This window comes from Vidua macroura, chromosome 1 (genome assembly GCF_024509145.1).
Source record: "Vidua macroura isolate BioBank_ID:100142 chromosome 1, ASM2450914v1, whole genome shotgun sequence".
NCBI classification, from domain to species: domain Eukaryota; kingdom Metazoa; phylum Chordata; class Aves; order Passeriformes; family Viduidae; genus Vidua; species Vidua macroura.
In genome coordinates, this window is record NC_071571.1 from 134757679 (window position 1) to 134771638 (window position 13960).

Here is a 13960-nt window from a genome sequence, read left to right on the forward strand (position 1 = left end):
GACAATCAAAGGCAGAAATTACTAGATTATTATTAAAGCAACTGTCAAGTCTTCTCCTATATACAGGTTAGTTGAAAACATCAAAAGACCACTCTGATCACTGAAACACTACACTTACACCTCAATTGTGAAATACTTCCTAAGTATTGTATAAAATATAGGGAGCAAACTCAAGCCAAAGTTTCAGCAAGGCTTGTTTGTTAAAAAATGAACAAACCTCCACAAAATAAAACTTATTTGTTTTAAAAAGGACATTTATAAACATAGGATTCAAGTCTTAAGCACTCTAATCTACAACACAAAATAGAAGAAATCAATTAACAGAAAAAAATGCTTATTATTGAAAATCTTATAGCTTCTTCCAAGAGGGGTTACATAATGAAATTTTCTCAAGATCAGAGAAAAAGAGAGAAAAGGATTTGGAAAGAGGAAGAGGAAAAATTCTACAAATCCCATGGCTTACCTCCCCTACCCATTCCACACTTTTAACTAAGGTATCTTTCCTTCTCCAAACCCCTCAGGAAGGAATGATGTCTTTCCTCTGCACCTACTTTGAGAGGGAGGTGAAGAGGGCAGAATGATGCCTGACAAAGGTAGCAGTGTTCACCTGGGCCGTTGGCAGAAATGGCAGCACAGGATGACTGGTTAGCCAGCGGCTTCTTCCCTGCTACCTGACATGTTTTTGGTGAGACAGTGCACAATCCCCAGGTAGAACACTACCCTGAAAGCTGGGCCAGCATCAAATGCAAGGCTGCATTACTTCCCCAAGACCTGCTAAAGTGCAAGGAGCTGGACCACAGAAGGAGCTCTTTTGTAGACTGGAGAACAGGTGATAGAGATGGATAAGCCTGCTTGGAAACCTGTTTGTGAGAGACTGACATAGTGGAGGAAGCTACTAGATAAGAAGACTGCGGAGTAAAAACCAGGAGCTTAGACTAGAGGAGATCAGGGGTAGATTTACTGAATCTTGTTGGAACAGTTTTGAAGGTGGGTAGCACTGGATATGTTTACAAGTATGAATTGTTTTATGGAGGAGTCAAAAGTTGGCGTGCACAGAAATCTGGAGCAGGCCAGTGAGTGGATACAGGCACACTCAGAGGGAGCAAGGTAACATGAAATCATTGTGAAAACCAAGAAAAATCTAATCCAGTATTTGGGATGATCATGATGTAGAACACCATAATCATGCTATTACATAAAACTGTAAAATCTCTTAAAGCCAGGAAAAGTTTGGAACTAGTCTTGACCCACGACTGGCTTCCTCCTCATTCTTGGCAACCTCTAATAGAACAAGAATGGCTCACAGAAGTGTCTCAAACTATTACTACTGGTAACTAGTTTTTACCACATCCTGTAATTACACAAGAAAAATTTTGTGTGTACAGAACCATGTCTGCAGATGGCTAGAATAATCTATAATATCAATGTGGGCTTTTTTTTTTAGATTTATTTTTTAAAAGATTTCTATTTTTCTGGAGATGAGAAAAATGATGAAAATTCTGTGAGAAATGATGTAAAAAAAATCCTGCCATTTCCTTCCTCTCTCACTGTATGTACAATACTCAGAAGTTTACCCAACTACTTTAACAAATTAATTTTAGTCTGATGAAAACATTTCAAGTCTTACTATGTTAAAAGAAATTCCAGGTGCCTACTACTACTGGCTAACCTTTTCTTCCCAAATATCATTCAATCTGCTTATTGTTACTTCCACTTTGAATATTCAGATTGTGCATGGGATCAAAATACATTACCTAATGTATTTTCTCTGATTTCAACAGACCTTGAGGTGACTACAGGAAAGACCTGAGTCAGTACTGTACCCTGTTAAAAGGAAGTAATTCTTGAAAAAGGAAACAAAAAGTGAAACCATAAAATTATACTAGGTATCATTTGAAACATACCAGCAAAGTAGGCTAATCTGAAGCCTTTTCTAGAGATGCTATCATCTGAATGGAACCTTATCCAAACATGATCCTGTGAAGAGATGTATGGTGAGGGAATGGAGGAGCCACATGCTCTATAGCCTTCAATGTTCTTGTAGCTTCCAATTGTTAACCAATCTGAGCTGCATCGTCGAGATCCCTGAACATCAAAATCTTGAAAGCTGAAAAAGAGAAAAGGTCAACATTGCTACTGAACTGAATATTACACAAACAAGATGCTGAATTATTACACACGAAAATTAGCTTGAAATTCTTTTTGAAATAAATACTTCTGAAATAAAAATAGTAGCTTCTCTCTACCCACATAGAAATAGGGTTTAACCTTGTGTTGATACTTTTATATTATGAGGACAGCAAGAATCTATTCTGTCAAACAACATGTTGCATCCACCACTTAAAGAAATGCAATTTTGCTACAAAAACACACACTGTCTTAATCTAAAATTGCGGTAATGAAATTGTTATGTGTCTCATTTAATGACTTTCATAGAGTACTAAGTAATTTTAACTCAAATTTCACCAGAATTTTAGCTAATGCTACACTTATGGCAATAACATGATTTGACATTATAAATACAGCTAAATTGTTCAAAATTATGTTTTCAGATAACACTTTCTCCCAGTTGCACTACTCGGCTACCCCAGCATTATGTCATGGACTGCCATGGTATGGCTGCAGGCGGTCAAGACAAGCTGCCATGGTAATGACGTGTGAGGGGTAACTGTGCAAAACAGGTCTGTACAGACAAAAGAGCACTATCAGAACTGAAATGTGGTATGGATGAGTGGAAGAAAACATGAAAGAAAAAAGGAGTTTTATTAAAAATAAACAGTATGACAAGTTTAGAAAGCATTCTAGTAGCTGAACAGTATTACCTACTTTACATTGCATTTATGCCAGTCAAATATTTAGTAGAAAGACTGTTTAAATTAAGAGGCAAAATTTAAACAAGTAACTGATGTCAAAGCAAATACTTCATAATGAAGAGCAGTTTATTAGGTCAGCAAGTCTGAACTGGAAACTGTAAAAAACCTGCAGGTAATGCAGTTTCATAATCAAGTCCATGAAGCAGTACTAATTTGTATGTTGATGCTAAAAGAAATCAGTAATCAGAAATGAACTGATGAGAACTTGAATCCACAAGTATTTTACATTACTACTTTAGAAAAGTTACAAGATATGTGAAACTGTGAGGAGCTCCCTGCATTAAAACTCAGCCTTTCCTAAACTGATATCTATTGACTTGCTATTTGTCCCTGACATTTTTAAGCACATGAAGAGACCTCATAGCAATGAAGCATTACAGCATTTAGTCACAGCTAGTTATATACTTTTTAATGAAAAATTCCTATGTTTCAGACACATTGAAAAATTTCAAATAAATGAGCACAATGAATTTTTTTCTAGTCACCGATTCTCCAGTTAAAAACAAATACTACATGGCTGTGTGCAAGCAAATCAGAAAAAAGAAAAGGCAAAAAAACCAGACAGAACTGAAATCCTTCACTTACAGGAAGGAAGAGAAAACTGGTATGTGTACAACTGGCAGTTAAAAATACCTGGTTAGTACTTCTTCCACATGGATATTACAGGAGCACTGTTACCTTATAGTAATGATCTCCCCTGGGTTGGCATGGATGTACCAGCTACAGTTAATTCGGGCAGGATACTCAGAGGGCCACCCTGGACTTGTGATTGTCCCGCTTGGTGATCGAATTTGTTCTGGAATATCTCCACAAGCTAAAAAAGACATATATATTGAAAGCAACTTCATTAATTCAATTTTTTAAAAAGTCAGTAGGACAAAAAACCCCACTCAACTAATCAGCGCCTAATCAGGCAGAACATGAGAGTGAGTTAGATGACATACCAATTGGAAAACCCACAACTTCTAAAGGAGTTGGTAATGGAACACGTCAGCCAAAAGATGTTTTCCAACACTGCCAATGCAGCAGTTTTCACTTATGTCAATTACTATTACAGATTAAAAAATATTATCTATGTGGATTTTGACAACTTTATTAAGTTAAAGATTTTTTTTATTTTAAAATTTATTTTTAGTCTTTACAAAGATTCAGTTCAATTTAACCATGCACTAACACCTTATACTGACAAGTGCATTAGATGGTGAAAAACAAATTAAAGCTAAATAATCAAGCAACTGAAACTTCTTGTCTTAGGTAGACCTACTGTTTGACCATCATTTAAATACCTTCCCCCTTCCAGTTCTTGGCACGGAAATGATCTCCATACATGATTTCAAATGCTTGAAAGGAAAAGAGCACTTTCTGCAGCAGCGAAACCTGCATAACTACATTTCTGGTAATGGACTAGAAAGCTTATATTTACAGGTCTAATTATATGCAATTGAAGTAACTCAGTCATTTGTACTCTTACTTTATTATAGGTGCAGCTTTCTGCATTAGCCTTAACTCAGCTGCTGTTCTTTCCACAGCTCGAGTGTTCTCCATTCTTGTGATTTTATTTCAAGGAATGTACTTACACTTTGTGGATTTTTTTTCCTGTTTTCCCCCCCTCTTAGCAGCCTCATATCCAAAACCTGTCATATAGCATATACACAACCTTCACATAAACAGAAAGGCTAGAATACTCTCACTGCAGAGCTTCAAATTATGAGGAAGTCTCAGTGGTAAGAAAACACAATAAAAATAACTGCCCTCTGTGTTTTTATTTTTCAATTTTAGCACTGATAGTCCAAAATCTGCCAGGCTGTCAAAGTTACTGGTAACCCAGTAAGTTACACATGGTAGTCTGAACACAAGAACTATTACAAATAAGGAAGCACTTCCATTATTGTCTGATCATCAAAACCTTTTAGGATTCCTATTTGATTAAAATTGCCAATCAGAACTGATGAATAAACAAATATGATGAAGAATGAACTGCATTTATAACAGTGAAAAAGTTATAATTACATTATATTATAATAATGTAATTTGTGGACAGGTTACTTTTTTCTGTTTTTGTAATATAGGGACCAGAAATTTTATTATAAAAAGTTATAATCTTAAATTATTATTTTTTAAAGTATTTCTATATGGCATAACAGTTCTACTTTAAAGTATATTTTAGAAGGACTAAAAGACAAAAATACTGACATATGTCTGAATTTTCTTTATTAACTTCAATACCACCGCAAAAATAAAACCCAGGAAATTTTCTATTTTCCTGTGTATCAGTAAGAGAATAATGCTTTAAACAGTTTCTCCCATGTTCCTTTTTAGAGGTTTATTCACGCTTCACAGTTAAGTATTAGCATACCGTAACTGCAGGACACAGGAGCTGCCCTAATATCTCGGGATGAAAGTCACAAAATACATAAAGATATGATTCCATTTGAATATGCAATCATTCACTTTCATTTAATTTTTGAGCAAACCCTATAGGTGGTGCTCTAACACCACGATAATTTGGAACACAGCTCCTGTGTAAGTGATCTTTTGATACTTAACATTTGTTCAGGCAATAAATGGAAGGACTTGAAAGAAAAGCTGGTTATTCAGTTGCTAAAGTAAAATAGCAATTTTAACAAAACCAAAAAAACATACAGAACAAAAACATGCAAAAAAGTAGAAGAATGTATAAGACATTTTGTACCAAGCTTGCAAATCTGGCAACAATTCCACATACTACTTGGTTACTACTGAAATAGTCTCCAACTTCAAAAAAGTTGCCTAGAGGTGAAATTTACACTACAACATATACCTGCTATCAAATATTTCCAAACTGACAGAAAAAAATTTGTCAGAACCTCTAAAGAAGCTATTAAGTTTACCTGACAAAGGAAACTTTGCACTAAAATACATTTTAAAAAAATCCATTCAACATGGGTTCATTCAGTTTTACAGAGTTCACCTCCAAACACAGTAACATGCTAAACCCTACAGTGGTACAAACAGTACTGTATTTATACACAAGTATGAATGGAAGAAATTCCACATGAAAATCATGTATAACCAAGGTAGTGCTTTCAGAGCACATGAAAGCTTCCAGTTTTACTCCAACTGAGGATTTTTTATCTTTGCAGAACCAACCTTACCTGTGTAATTTCTACATTCTTTTATTAAGATGTTTTTTTCTCTGTTTCTAGTAAAGCTCACACTACAGAGCTGACAGCAAAAGACAATCATTTGCAACAGCATCCAACACGGGGAGAGAGAACCAGACTATGGGGAAGCAAGAATGACCACAGGCACAATAACACAGGGTGAACAAAACTGTACAAGTGCTGTAGAGGAGAAAACACTGAAGAAAGTATTCAGGTGACAAAGAGGGGGTTCAAAAAAAAGGGGAATGGACTTGAAAAGCGAATTACAGCTTTCTTAACTTCAAGTTGGCTAGACAAGCTAGCCATATATTGATATATATTGATATATTCATGCACTAAAAATCTCTTACTTTTTACTCAGGATACAACAGAAATCGGTTTCCTTAAGAAGTGTATAAAGGTCAATATAACTGCGCAGAAGCTACACTTCAGAAGTGCAGTCTTTTTGAGAGAGAGTAATTTCTCAGAGATATTTTTAAAATCAAGGATAAACTTTTGAAATAGAACAGCTTTAAAGGGCATATACTTTATGAAGACAATAGCAAGCCTTTAAAATCAGTTCCTGGCCCTCTGCCTAACAAGGGTGTTTCTCCTACACCATAACAAGCTACCATGTAACATACATTTTATTCATGTATTTGTAAACATGCAAGCAACACCACGAAGGATATGGAATAAAAAAAATCCAACTGGCAGCACGTAAAACAGAAATGCATCAATAGAGGCAAACATCCGTACTTTAAGTTGAGGAAAATTTGGACTTTTAATCTCAATTGCTATCAGCCCTACAAGCATTTGTCATACAGGTCAATTTTGTCTATGACAACCTAAAATTACAGGAAAACTGATTAGGTTTAGAATAATTTATTTAAAATATTAAAAATACATAGGAGAACAGAAGAATGAAAATTAGACGAGTCAGGATAAAAGGAAATGAGTCTGCAATCAAGGCAGAAGCACGAAAGAAATTGAGAAGGCTGCTTTGTAGAGAAGCAAAGACACCCAGTGATGCATATCCAAGATGTTTTCAAATATCATGCTGGTGGCTGCAATATTATATTTGGAGGGGGGGAACAAATTCCTCTTGCACAACCATTTCTATGTGAATGTTGTGTCTGCTTACATTCCCTTCAATGTCCTTGTATTCTTTGGCACAATTCTGCTCATCCTTCTCCTACCTGTTTCAAACTCTTTCCTTTGATAACTTTTATTCCATTAAGAATCTATTTGCAATTCTGTTTGTTACTCTGATATAACTTTTCAGTAAATTGCAATACTGCAATTAGGACTGAGGATATTTCACATATTACAGTGTAAAATAATGGTCAAAAGAGCTTGCACATAATTTTCTGGTGTATATGGACTTTCCTGTAGACTTCTTAAAAACAGACACAACAGTTTTTCTTATTTCCTTCTTCCTGAAATTTGCTTACCATCCCACATTACAAAACATTATTGTAAACTACAGGATGTTGACTAGTAAACAGAAGAGAGTTAATTAAAAGTTTATTAATTAAATTAAATTATTAAATTCAACTAGCTAGTTATAATAAGAAAATAATTAAGAAACCTATGCAAAATTTCTGTAGCAAGATCTAGAGAAGTAAAGTACCTGTAGTAAGAGTGAACAACATGTCAAGGGAAAAAGTCACTTCAGAAAAGCAGGGAGAGGGAGATTAGGGATTTATCTTCACAGTAATGCCAGGAGATTAGTTGAAAAGATAAAAGAATTAGCTTTCAATGTGAACCACAGGATGATAAGGTGTGCATTATATTGGACATGGTAAGGACATGAATGCAGCTGGATAAATGATCTGAAGGTGTTTAAAACAGCTTAGAATAAAAAGAGAACAACGTGATAAAGTCTAAACCATGAACAGGGAGGATAATTATTGCATTGTAAGTCTCAGGAGCCACTGAAAGTCTTATGTGGGGAACTACAGGGGAAGAAGGCATGGGAATCTTTGCCTCCAGGTCAAGCCAAAAGGCTTTAATTTAGAATGCCCTTTGCTCTGCAATACAGAGACATATGCAGTAAAAAGAAATCATTATACATATATAACAGTGCTGCAGTTCTTTAAAATGTACAGTGAGGGGTTGGGGAGATGGGGAATTGGTTTTGCAATTGTGACAATTATGGCTCAACACACCTCAAAGACAGACCTGAAAATATTTCTGAACTCTTCAGATTTTTAAGGCATAAACACTTCTTCTGTAGTGATAGCTTATATGCAAATAGACAACATTCCACTAATTGCTGCTGGCAGAAAAAGCATCCTCCTATATTAGAGGGGTACCTGTAACTTGGCAATATAGTATACAGCAGAAGCATAAATACCAAAGGCCACAGAGGTCTGTGCTATTAAAACATAATTTAGTAAGGTAGGTCATGTAGTCTTACAGCAGCAGCAAGACAGGAAATCTACCATCAAGACAAAAATTTCATTTTAAAACCTGTCTCTGTACAACTGTCCAAGACAATCGCTTGCTTGGTTTCAGCACCGAATGAAATTTGGATTTAGAAAGATTAAAGGCCAGATGTCTTTTGTTCTATTTTACAGAAACTCTACTTAAAACTGTTCTGCTAAATATAAAGTTGCCCAGGTATGCTTAATGAAACATATAACCTGCAAGTTAGAAAATATTTTGGGAGACCAAATTTATTTAAAAAGAACTAAAAAAATAATTTCATTCATCACCATCTTTTGCACTAGGGCTACACACTTAAATGTTAAGATGTACATACAAAGAGCAGTGAGGAAAATGCTGCTGGGTCAGTCTGTATGTTTTCTTCATGTTGTCCTTAACAGATCACCTCTGCCCCTTACACTGAAATTGCCCAGTGAAGAACTTGCACTTTGTATTAAGAAAGAAACTTAGGAGTACAGTATTTAATTAATTTTTTCCCATCTGGAAAGCTATTTAAAAACACAAGAAAATCAGAGGTATCTTTGTTGTTGTTGTTGTTGTTTTTGTTATTATTTATTTCTAAATGGATCTTTCTTCTCAGTAGTTAAAGTTCTATCTACCAGCTGTTGTTATCTTGCATACAAAGTACGCTGTGTTCTGCTCTTCTTGGCACTGCCTATTCAAGCATGCTGACCAAAGTACTGGAAGTAGAGTCAAAAATTCCATTCACCTCTTGCCCAGCAGATGCTTTTCTGCCTGTATTGTGACCTGTGACACAATGATTGCAGTCAACAAAGGTGTGAGGGGCTGTTAAAACATAATCTGAAAGCTGCAGTGAGATTTCAGGTTGACTTAGCGTCTCTCATCCATTCCAATTCCAGCAATAACTGTTCCAAGAGGGGCAAGTAGTGATGTAGGTATTTATTATTTACAGTGTGCCATAAATGTAATACATATGATACTTGTTGCACCAGTACTATGAAAAAGCAACAGCATTCTTCATGATGCAGCACAAGAATGGGTAACAAAGATCTATAAACAGACTTCAGTCTTTGAGTGGCGAGCAATAAAAAGGAAATAGAAAGCAGTAGGTGTAAGAGACCACCCACTGACCACAAATTTATCCAAAAACTCAACTATACAAGTATAAGTAGCAACTTAATGTTTAAAGCAATACTGCAAGGATAACTACAGTGAGATGAACGAGCTGTTCTCAAAAAGGACAACTTTGCATTTTGACTCTTATTTTAGGAGAAGGGGGTATGAAAATCAGTTTGAATTCTAGGGATTAGAGGCAGTTTTCCCAGGGAAAGAACCAGGCTTGTATTCTGCTACCTGCTGAGGAGCCTTTATCTCCCTGTTTGCACATATTCTGGGTATCTGTATAATAAACCACCTCCAGCAGCTGCTGACACTGCACAGCATCTGAAGAACAAAGACTGCACACCAATGTCTCAACGGCCTCACAGTCCCACCAATAACACGCAACAGACCCGACTGCGGCTGCTGCCCAGAGGAGGCCTAAAACTGACTTATTGGAAGGGAACACAGAAACCTTTGAGGAGTGTGTGCTGCTTTGATACCCCATGTTCTCCCAGCATCTCATCAGTTTCTCAGTTTCATGAGTTCTAAATTTTTTTTGTTGTATTAAGAAAACAGTGCAGTCAAGTGTACAGTTGTTTCAGTTAAATCTAATCAGGTGAAATGCATAATTCTTGGATTTACGTTATTTGATAGTAGCAGTGTCCAAAATTACATTTCAGTAAATTTCATTTCACAAAAACTTTACTGTGGAAAGAAAATATCAATTCAACTTAAACCAACTTTCCTCTTAGTTCAATGTTTGTATGGAAAAATAATTAAGCAGTCCACTTAGAAAGGCATAATCTGTTCATGAGCATGCAGGTATCAGTTTTATCTTATGAGAATTTTTCCATGTTCCAGTTGCTTCATTCCTTATTACATGCTGCAAAAGGCAGTAATAATTTTTATAGCCAAATATCTCTTCATAAGATACCAGGTGGCTTTCAATATTTACTATTTAAGTCATGCATGAAATTTAAACATTACAAAAAATGACTTACCCGTTGACACTCCTGAAATATGCACATTTTCAGAATGTTCTGCAAGAGCACCATTTCCTAAAATTAAACATAATGAATAAGCTAATTTCCAAGATAAAATTTGTAAAAATTCTTCAGATACCTTTTTACATAACAGAATGAACAAACCTGAAGTTATTTTAATTAATATTAAACATGAAAGGTCCTACATAAGTTTTATCATAAATTAAAGAGAAAAACTAGAGAGAAAGTTACCATACAATAAAAATACCCCCACCCAAGCACTGTTAGTTTACTAGGAACAATTAGACATACTAGAAAGTTAAGGAACAAGCAGAGACTTATACTGTCCGTTTTGAGAAACTTTATGCATGTTAGATGGTAGACTTTGTCTTTTGCATCAAGTGCTATTTTATTTTCAAGAAAGGTCTGTTTCAATGCATCTTCCCCATCTCCTTATGGAACAAGATTTGTAAGTAAATGCTATGCAAATAAAAAGACATCCAAGGGACTATACCCATCTATGTCAGAAAAATTGCAGCCCATACCCTTTATCCAGAAAGACAGCTCAGATGCAGCAGGGAACCAGCTACCTTCGAGAGTAACTCACCCCACAATGTTCATTAAAACAAAGTAGACTTGCCAATATGAACAAGACCCATCACGAGTAAGAGACCAGAAAAAGTTATCCCTCCAAACACCATACTACTTTGTACTCTCCAAAGTAAAAGAAGTCTGCTAAAGACAACACATCTTTTTTTGCTGCCAGGTGGCAGTCCTGGTACATGATGTGACACATAAAATTGTACTTGTCTGCATTTCTCCCCTTCTTTATTCATCATCTTTTGTTTTAACCTTTACAACAAATTTTTAGTAAACTCTTTCAGAAATTTTAGGAGGAAAGAGCTGTTTTGATATATAAGCTCTTTTGAACACAGGCAGTGAATCTAAAATGTAAAATACTTCACTAAGCAAAAAAATCCACAACTCTTAATCCTTCAAAGTTCTGTAGTATTTAAGATTTGCCATGTCACACAGATTCTCCTGCATGTGCTATCAGTTATTCTACCAGCACTGCAATGTCAGTGTACTATGTCTGGGTAACAAGAACCTTAAATATATGACAAAACCACAAATTCCTTTTATACCAATTTAAAGACTGGTACAAGTTGACCAAGAACATAGTATACCTAAGCCAGCACCTCAGTGCTCCTCTGGTACAGTGATTACATGCAAGATGTTTAAAAAATTGCTCCCAGGGTTGACACCAAATACAGAAAGCTGTAATTTTTAGCTTCTTAGAGACACAATACAGTTAGAAACGTGATGATCAGAATTTGTGGAAAAATAGCAAGTTTAATTAATTTATTTTTTAAAACTAAATTTCTTGGCTCTTCAAAGTGGCATGTTTCCCACCCCATTTTCAAAGTACTAATTTCACTGCATATATTTACATATCAAGTTGCTTTGTCTCAGTTGTTAAAAAATTCCACACTGCAACAATTCTCCTCAATGTTCAAAACACTGAAGTATTTTTAAAACAAAAACTATTTCAAATACTATGTTACTGAGCAGCTATTTTTCAATTAAACTATTTTCAAAGTAAAATATATATTTAAGTTTTAAAAAACTGTTCTCCAAATAATTTCTCCACTTCGCATATCACTGACATGCCAAGGGATGTTGCCACTCTAATTCTGTGTGTACAGTAACACTTAGCTCTCAATTTACAAAATAAACATCTTTGCTGGAAAATTATTTTACTTGGAACTAATTCCACAGAAGCATATTTCTGATTGTTTTGTTTTCAATTATTTCCATCAGCATAAAGAAAACATGAACACATTTCAGGACCTCTTGTCTAACCTAAAAATAACTTTCTGACATTTAATCTTTCAAGTACACCAGGGATTATTCACCTTTTTACTTGTAAAAAGGGGCATTAGCACATATAGCTATATCTGTATTTATTGAACACTGAAAACGAACATCATGACAAAAAAGAAGAAACTCTCAAACATCTAGACATATGAAAAACCCAGAAGTAATTACATTGAAGACAGTCAGTATCTGAACACTCCATTGATGCTCCAAGAATTTGAACTCCTGACAAGCTGCCTGTACATAAAGATGAGTAAAACAAAAACCCCAGAATACTAATGAAATCAGCTCTGATAAAAATACAATAAAACATGAAAAGACTGACATAGCATTGAAGTGATGGAAAACAAAGCAAAGTATATATATATATATCAAAGACTGGCAAAATCTGTAAAGCAGTAATAATGAGAAGCATACTAAAATGGGAACTTGCATCCAAATCCCGTATGTGTTGACTCAGAATTAATGGGTTAAGAAAATTTAAGCCAATACCTAAAGAGGGAACACTTGAATATCTAAATATACTTTAAAATCTAACAATTAATCTCTCGAGATAAAGTGATGTCAGATTTATTGTCAAACTAACTTCAGTGATTAGTCAGAAGTGGCCCTAGTGTGCAATGATGAAGCCTAAATTCAGATCCAAGTACTACAGTATCAAAATAAGGTCTTTTTAAATAATAAACTTCCACTAAACTTTCGTTACTTTGAAGAGGAGAAATCTCTCAGATTATTACTTCCCCTTTTATTGAAAACTGTCATTGAAACAGTGTGTTCAGGTGCCATTTAAGTGTTACTAACTGCTGACATCTTAATGAATTTCTTAGGCAATGATCCTTATATGATCTCAACAAATAATCACATGGTTCCTTTTAAAGTTAGCCTACTAGTAGACCAATATATCAGGTAACAGATCAGTAACTTCCCTTAAGATATGGGAACATAATTATCTTTGAAATTCCTGCTAGTCTATTTAACACAGCAGAATATAAAAATGTAAAATAAAATTTCTTAGGTCACCAGTAAGTTTTTATATTTCTTTATGTCCTAAAGAAATATTTGTTATTTATTCCCATTTCAACCTGAAGTTTTAAACTGAAACAGGTGTCATCTAACAAAATTCAGTGCTAGGTTTGTCCATATCAATTATAGGAGTTTGACAGCACAGCACTGGAAGCTACACATCAAGAAGATCCTGCCTTCTGCGCTGCCTGTGAGAAACCAGGATTGGTTTTTTTTAAAACCAACACCTTCCATCATTTGTGTAACCAGGACTATACCCATCTTCTTCACATCCTTTTATAAACACTTAGTACAAATACAAAACAGCTTTACAGTTTTGTACTACAGCTTTACTGTATTTTATATACAGTCAGCTTTAGCCCTGCAGCTTAAGATATGGTCAGCAACTGCACATAAGTCAAAAAATTCAAATGGACAAGGATCAAGATAAAATCAAGCACTTAATATGCTTTTTCTAAACAAAACAAAATAAATTCATAAATAGAATAAAAAAATTTAAACTACTGGTAACCTACAGGTTAAGCAAAAGCACAGAAAGTGCTTTTAATGGCTTTCTACTGAGGTGCAC

General features: G+C 35.0%; 1 protein-coding gene across 1 annotated transcript in view; it reads right to left on the reverse strand.

Moving 5' to 3' along the window:
- LRP12 (LDL receptor related protein 12) overlaps positions 1-13960 on the reverse strand; it is a 51221-nt gene that overhangs the window by 11532 nt on the left and 25729 nt on the right. Inside the window, exons 2-4 of the mRNA XM_053987696.1 lie at positions 10510-10566; positions 3552-3687; positions 1905-2107 (exon numbers count right to left, since the gene is read on the reverse strand). Coding sequence (XP_053843671.1) covers positions 1905-2107; positions 3552-3687; positions 10510-10566 — 396 coding nt within the window. The remainder of the gene's footprint in view (positions 1-1904; positions 2108-3551; positions 3688-10509; positions 10567-13960) is intronic.